The sequence below is a fragment of the Olea europaea genome, chromosome 15, assembly GCF_002742605.1.
Source record: "Olea europaea var. sylvestris chromosome 15, O_europaea_v1, whole genome shotgun sequence".
Taxonomy (NCBI): Eukaryota; Viridiplantae; Streptophyta; class Magnoliopsida; order Lamiales; family Oleaceae; genus Olea; species Olea europaea.
The window spans coordinates 1,653,168-1,661,468 of record NC_036251.1 but is presented as its reverse complement, the minus strand read 5'-3'; the positions used below and the strand labels follow the sequence as shown (position 1 = coordinate 1,661,468).

The following is an 8,301-nucleotide window of genomic DNA, read 5'->3' as shown; positions in this document are numbered from 1 at the left end:
AGTTTTGGTCATTGAATTTAAGTCCATATTTTCGATTGCTTACTAAAGTTTAAAATGTTGAGTTTTGGCAATCGAATTTTGAAAAATGTCAAGTTTTAGTCAATGACTTAGGATAGGTCTTCGATTGCACGCTAAAGTTTAAAATGTTAATTTTTTGCCACTGAACTTTGAAAAATATTGCATATCATTCACTGAACTTTGAAAAATATTATACATTACTCACTGAATTTTGAAAAATATTGTACATTATTCACTGTAAATTCGATATTTTTCAAAGGTCAACAGTTATGTTAGTGAGTAATATTCGAAATATTTCAAAGTTCAGTGATAAAAAAACTTGACATTTTAAATTTTAGTAAGCAATCTAAGATATGGATTTAAATTCAATGATCAAAACTCGGCATTTTAACTTGAGTGATCAATCAAAGACATGGATCTAAGTTTAGTGATCAAAACTTGACATTTTTCAAAATTCAGTGATCAAAACTCGATATTTTAAATTTAAATGATCAATCAAAAATATGAATTTAAGTTCAGTGACCATTGAAAAATTAAGTCCTCTGTAAGTAGTAGGCGGGAAAAATCTGAACAAAAAGAAAACCAAAAGAAGAGAGAGAAACGAACATACCCCAACCAATCGCGACTATGAGAGCCGCCGGTCGCCGCCGTGCTACGGAATCATTAGCCTCGGACCGCCGTCCTCCACCACCCACACCCACAAATGCAGCAGACCCATGGCAATACATTTCCACGCCGGTCCCTGGCCGCGAATCCGACGCCAGTTTCTGCAGCAGCCAGCCCTCAATCGCCTCCATCGGACGCCCGTCAGCTGCCATCACCGACAAATCTTACCAACTTGCTTCTATCCGCACCATCAATGCTTATCTTGCCTCCCTTTCCCTCCCATTCTCTCTCAAACCCCCTCTTCCCTCCGCCAAAGACATCACTGAAACCCTCAAATTCCTCCTTCACCGCCTTGGCTTCTCAGCGCAGAAGTTAGATGAAGACCTCGTTTTGAAAGTCTTGAAAGTCCTGAAATGCCCCTTGAAATTAAATAAATCCGCTCTCAAAGCCCCGGGCACCCCTCATGCCTGGCCTAATTTGCTTGCAGTCATTATCTGGGTCGTTCAGATAGTTAAGTATAACGACCATTTGCTGAACTCTCCGTCGAATTTTGAGGATAATAGCATGTTCAAGTACACGGCGAATAGTTACTTGAATTATATTAGGGGTGATGATCATTCTGTGGATGCTTTGGACGAAGAGTTTATGAGAGAATTGAGGGAGGAAAGGGATAAAATAGAGGAGAATGTGAAGGCTGTTGAAGGAAATGTGAATGAATTGGAGGCAAAATTGGAAAGTTTGAAGAAGGGACCGAGTCAGAAGGAGGCATTGGAGCAGGAGAAGGCTTTATTGGAGAAGGATGTGACTAAGTTCCATATGATTATTGAGCAGTTGGACGGGCATACGCTGGAGGTGCAAAAGAAATTTGAGGAGAAAGAGAAGGAATTGGAGGTGAAGGTGGCTGAGAGGAAAAGGATCTGCGAGGAGAATGAGGAGTTGAAGAGAACTAACGAGGAACAGGGTATTAATTCAAGGGATGCGGAGAGGATGAAGAGGGAATTGCAGGCTGTGGAGAGGGAAATAGAGGAAGCAGATGCTTCTAGGAATGGTTGGGAGGAGAAGATTTGGGAGCTTGATTCTGAAATCGGGCATAAGTTCAAGGAGCTTGAGTGGTTGACAATTGAGTGCAACCAAGCTCTCCGGAGGTTTTTACCTGATCTCCTTGCCCTGTTGTTAGTTTTTTATGAGAATTTAATGAAAAATTACCATTGGAGTTTTGTTTTCTTTTTTTGTAGTTATGATTTTTTTTTATAATTGTGGTTTTAGATAAGAATTTATCCTTAGCATAGAGTTTCTACTAGTGTTATTGATTTAGGTTCAGGGAACTAAGCTAATTATTCGGACTGGATGCAAACTTATCCACTAGGTTCAAGGCAGAGGACCTTCTTTGTTATTTTGTGATTCTCTTGAACTGAATATATTATGATAAAATTTAATTATTACAATTTGCTTTTTTGTTAAGTTGAAGAGGAAGGGATAGGAAATTGACTCTCTTCATTGTTTTGATCATTTTACTGATAGGAATATTGTAGACACAGGCATAGCTTTTCACAGGGACCACACAGCACATTCCATTGTTGTTGAATAACTGGATAAAACTAATTTAATATCTTCGTAGAAGGTGAATTGCCAATACTTTGTTTTCCATGTCTTGTTTATTTGCCCGTTAATAACTGTGTCATTTTCAGTATGCATTTACTTAACCGACCATAAAATTTATGATTCGCCCTTCCCCTGTGCTGGCATTATTTACTTAAATTTTGTTTCTAGGTTAAAGCTTGGAATTGGATTTCAATATCAGTTGAATGCTAAGGGGTCCATACCTGGTGATGTACTGGGATTAGATTACAAATCAGTACTGAAACCTGCCCTTGCATCATTTGCTGAGGACATAAAAAGAAGTTCAGTAGAGAAATTGGAAGAATTGATATCTCTTCGGCAACAATCAGGCGAAAATGCTGCTAAGATTGAGGAGAAAAGAAATCATATCTCTGCTCTTCGATCCAACATTGACAAGGTAAGTGACACCCACAACCATTAGATATTTGCAAATGCTTCTTTTGCATCCTCACTTAAATTCATTAAAAATCAAAAGTCATGAAATGATCACCCACCTGTCATTCTGCTTGAAACTCACCAGATTGCATCCTCTATTAAAAGGCTGCCAATATGAGATTATATATATATTTAAAGAATGAAATATTCGACTGATGTGCCCCATTATCCTTTGCCACGTAGTTCCATGGAAATAATGGAGCATTTTGGCTCAAATATAAAAGCAAATGCCTGGCCCTCCTCTGTTCTACCCTTGATACTCAGCTGATCAAGCCTCATTCATAAATTCTCTTTTTCCACTTTGCAAAATACAGTGGGCCCAAATTCATTTCAATTATATCATTCTATATGATTTTAAAACAGCCTATTCGTCTATGTTTACTATTATAGTTTGACTAGAAATTATAAGTAACTTCAAGTGTTTCCCAAGCATAGGCTAAGGACTGCTAAAGATCTTTAAACTTCGGTTTAGTACAACTAATTCCCCTGTTTCTAATATTATTACTTATTGAAACCTAGCATCAAATCTTGATTGCCTGGTATTTATCCTTAGATATGATGTGTTTTTTGCTAATTAATCACAGATAGCTTAAACTGTCTAATTTGTTTAGAAGCGTACTTATTTCTCATACCACACCATCTGTTGGTTTGTGGATCTTCCTTTTTTGGGTCCTGGAATTAAACATTTACTGCAAGGAATGTTGATGGTCATAAATGAAGGGCTAGGCCTAGTCTGGAAGCAGACAACATGTACAACTTAGATTTATTGTTCGTCTATTTTATTGTTTTGGGTGCACATGAACATTCGTAATCGTATTTTAAAAACCGACCCGACCATACCACTAGGTAACTGGGTCAGTGGCTAAACCTCTGGGTTATTGCTAACAGCTAACTGCCAATTTATATAAACTATGTTCAAAAATTAAAGTATGCCAAATGCTAAAAATGACTCTATGTTCAAAAATTAAAGCATGCCAAATGCTAAAAATACACTACTTACAATTATTAAAATTGTATAATTTGATATTTTTCATTTTTTTTGGATAACTCAGGTTTTTAAATAATTTATGCTTGACTATAATGTTTATTCAAGAAAATAAAATACCAAGCTGATAAGTTTTATATAAAAAGTTTCGTTATTGTTTTACACTAAAGGCTGAATTACCCTGTACTAGAAGGCTCCATCTTTATGGTGGAGGTCTCAGATTCAATCCTTGGCAGCATAGAATTTTTCTAAAACCTGGTCCAATATGTGTTTTAGTAAGCTCGGCAGATTATATTTGGTTCGGTTATTTGTGGGTTTTCACCAGTTTGTCCGTACATCAGTCCTTGAACACCACTGGGATTAGTCTAAGGACCGGTATTCCTGATGAATGGGCTGGTCTGGTTTGGTTTTTAACTCTATGTTTCATTATGACCTGAAGGTTGCAATATCTCCTCAGATCTGATTAAATATTGATTTCAGTATTGTTGTTGGTCATGTATGCAAAGAATGTCATACTACATTGTTACCAACTAATTGGATTATATTTGTTTTGGCACTGGCTGAATTAAACAGATAGGGGTATATTTTTTATTTATTTTAGTATATTGGAACTTTGAGGATGTTTTGCTTTTCCTTTTACCATGACTCAGCAACCTCCTAAAGCTTACACTTGAAGCTTTGCTATTGTTATTATTTTCTTAGGGAGTTACGTTAACTTTATGTCCTTGTGTGCAACATTTGAAAAGAGAATTCGTGTAAGAAAAGGAATAAAAAGGGAACTTCTAGGTTCTCCATCCTTCAACTGTGCAGATTCAATGGCCTCCAGCATTCAGAGTCAACTGTTTAGTTCTACAACATTATGGACGAGGCTTTAACGTTTTATGCCAAAAAAGGGATGAACACCAGGCTTTGGAGCTTGGACCGTGGAGCTTTAATCTTGATCATTTCATTATCTAGAGAATGTTCTACTGTTGCCTCACAGGAGAATTCTATAATGAGATCTTCGAAAGCAACTGATATCCAAAAATTTGTAGGTTGGAGCTCAGGTTAACTTAACAAGGGAGGAAATACAGGAATACACTTCTAGATGTGCGGCGGAAGCTAGAAAAATGGTGGAGGAAGTTGAAACAGAGGTTCGCAACATGGATGTTGTTGAAAAGGAAGCATCAGAATTTTTGAAGGTAAGCCCAACCACTAAATCAGTCACTTTATAGTGTGTTTATTAGAGCTTTGTAGAGGAACTTAGATAAGTGCAGAATTTCCTTTTATGCTTTTGAATTTCCGTCAAGTAACCTTCTCTTTTTTGTGCTATGCACATTATTTGATACCGTCTGGTGAAGACGTCCAAGGCAAAGTTGCAGGAAACCATTATGCAAATCGAGGGGGAAGTTCAAATGTGTGCTGAGGAACTCTTTGGTCTGATCGATTCAGTTTCAACATATAAAGAGTACATGGGATCAAAAATTTCAGAGATGAGGAACGATCTTCTACAGACGGCTGGTTCCGTGGCTGATATTTATAAAGGATATCGTCCATTGCAGATGTATATCTCTCCAGAATCAAGCAACTGACATTATGCGTCATCAATATGTAGTTACATCCTGAAAAAGAAATAATAGAAATGTGAAGTTTAAAAATGCACTACCAAAGAGATTGCGGCAACTTCTTGTAATGTGTACTTTGCTACAGCAGTGAAGCGACCTTTTTGGATGATATGCTCTACTGATATCCATCTCTTGTTTTATGGTTATGTCTTGAGAAACTTGTTCCATGGTGTTAGATACTTTCCCGTAGTGGGCAGACACAGACTTTTTGTGTTGTGGGTCAAAATTTAAAGTGTAATTTTTAAAACAATATAATATTGATGAAAATAATTGGATAATTGTCACAAAACGTCTCTACCTTTCGATCTTATTGTGAAAAATATCTCTACCTTTTGTTTTTTTAGCATTTTTGTCCCTACCTTTTACATTTCTTTGCGTTAAACGTCCTTTTTATAAATTTTTAACCTAAAATAACCAATATGCGCTCTTATTTAAACAAAATAAAAAAGAAAAGAAAAAAATTGCAACTATAGGCAAAACTTTTAAAAAATGCAAATAAGTCCAAATTTGAAAAAACCCATCACCTTTTTTCCACACTTCCCCCCTCTCCACCACCAGCCTCCACCTCCACCTCCACCTCCACCTCCACCTCAAGCACCACCACCCATCCGCAACTTAAAACAATAGAGCTCGCAGCACAAACAATTGCCATCAACCGCCCAAACACCTTTCAATAAACAAATCAATCAAACAACAAAATTGTACGGGCAAAATCAACCCAAATTTATCACAACAATATCCTTTTCCCCTTCTCTAAGTATTCACAACAATTTCCTTTCCTCTGTGTATGTCTCAAAGGGCAAACACTGGATTGCTTTTCCCCTTCTCTGATTATTAATTGCTGCAGTTATTGCAGTAGTCGCCGGAATAAATTCAAGGAAAAAAAAGACTCCCAAATTGCTGATATAAAAATATCCCGAGCTCACGCCATTGTTAAATCTTCATGCAGCCATACATTATACCCAAATTTATGCTATTCCACCATATCCCATTCTTTTACAGAAAGCAAAAAGGTGAGAAGCCAAAAGGATGTAATTGAATTAGACTTGAATATTACTCATACTACCGTTGAGCACAATTACTTCAAGATAGGGAAGCTCATAGCTAAGGGCAATAATTGTTGTGATAAAGAAAAAGGAGATAGGAGGCTGCTGTAGTCTTCCTCTGTGACTCCCGACATGGTGGTAGCGGCTGACGGCAGTGAGAATTACAGGACGGTTCTGCTGCGTTGGCTGCCGCGCCTGAGAAGAGTAGTAGGAGATATGAAATTAGGACAAAGGCTCGTGTTTACAGGAAAATGTGGAGGTGCCCACGAAGAAAACTAACATAATGTTCTTGGGAGATGGCAGAAGCAACACATATATCATTCGCACTTTTTCAAAGTTTTGGTCTATAATTGCAATTTTTTTCTTATCATTTTTTTTTTATTTTGTTTAAATAGTAGGGCATATTGGTCATTTTACGTTAAAAATTGGTAAAAAAAAAAAAACGTTCAACGCAAATAAATGTGAAAGGTAGGGACAAAAATGCCAAAAAATGAAAGGTATGGACGTTTTCCACAATAACCTAAAAAGATAGGTACGTTTTGTACCAATTACCCAAAATAATTATATCATTATCAATCTTATTAAATGAATATTGTCACTTGTATAGTTTTATTTATCATTTCGTCGACAGATGTTGACTCGACGGCGAGTAAATCAAATTAAATGTAGGAAATAGATGAATTGAAATAAAAATTACATTTAATCCTTGTTCGAGCTCCATTTTGGAGGAAAGAATGCATTTTGAATAATAAATTGATGAAAAATGTGTGGTTAAAAATTAAGTTTTGAGTTTGCGTGTAATATTATTTTATTAAAAAACGTATGGTTAAAAATGAGTTTTGAAAAAGTGAATTTTTAAAAGAATGTGGCCCAAACAAAAGCTTAATCTAGGAAATAAATGAAATTTAAATTTAATACGAAAATAATTCAAATTACATTTAATCTGTAACGATCTTGTTAGATAACATTTTCTAATAAAATGATGTAAATTATATTAAAAAATTTAACATGCAAAAATAATAAATTTTAATGAAATAATTGGATTTTTTTAAAGAAAAGACAAGTTAGATGTCTCTTTTAAGACATATGTTTGACATATATTTAATTAATTTTTGATATCTATTAGGACCATTCAATATAATTGCGATATAGTTTTCGAAACGAGCTTTTAGATGACATACACGATTTGTGGATTCGGATAGTATGACGAACATCTGCAAATTTTGAAAGTTAGCATATTATTAAAATTTTTAGAAATACTAGTTTGAAACGGTCTAATTAGATGCGCCGTAACTTTTGCTATAATCAATCGTTTCGTATGTCATTAATAAGCAAAAAATTGAACAATGAATACTTCTAAATGATATTAAGAATGTAATGTTTCAACATCATTTGACATCCCATAATGAATGGGTTAAAGTAGATTGTTAAAGAGGTCAAAACACTATTTTTATTTTTATTTTTTTGAAAGGAAAGAAAAATAAAAATTTGTGGGGTCAAATGACCCCACATGAACCATGTGGGTCTGACCATGCTTTTATATATATATATATATATATATATATATATATATATATATATATATATATATATATATATATATATATATATATATATATATATATATATAAAAGCATGGTCAGACCCACATGGTTCATGTGGGGTCATTTGACCCCACAAATTTTTATTTTTCTTTCCTTTCAAAAAAATAAAAATAAAAATAGTGTTTTGACCTCTTTAACAATCTACTTTAACCCATTCATTATGGGATGTCAAATGATGTTGTTTTACTTGCTAATACTTCCTCCGTCGTCACAACGATAAACTTGTTTCCATTTTTACATTGATTAAGAAAATATAATTAATATAGTTCTTACATTTTTTGTAATACTCTTCTATATTAAATAATGGTTTAAATAAGAATATGGTAAAAAATGAAGAAATCAATTATGCCCTTAACAAGGAAAGTTACCTATAATTTGAAATA

General features: G+C 34.8%; 1 protein-coding gene across 1 annotated transcript; it reads left to right on the top strand.

Annotated features, from left to right (window-relative positions):
• Positions 1-597: 597 nt before the first annotated feature.
• LOC111409778 (kinetochore protein NDC80 homolog) lies at positions 598-5,388 on the top strand. Its single transcript, XM_023039814.1, has 4 exons — positions 598-1,769; positions 2,395-2,641; positions 4,699-4,845; positions 5,005-5,388. Exons 1-4 carry the CDS (start codon positions 646-648, stop codon positions 5,233-5,235), a joined length of 1,749 nt encoding a protein of 582 aa, XP_022895582.1. The 5' UTR covers positions 598-645; the 3' UTR covers positions 5,236-5,388.
• The last annotated feature ends 2,913 nt before the right edge of the window (positions 5,389-8,301 follow it).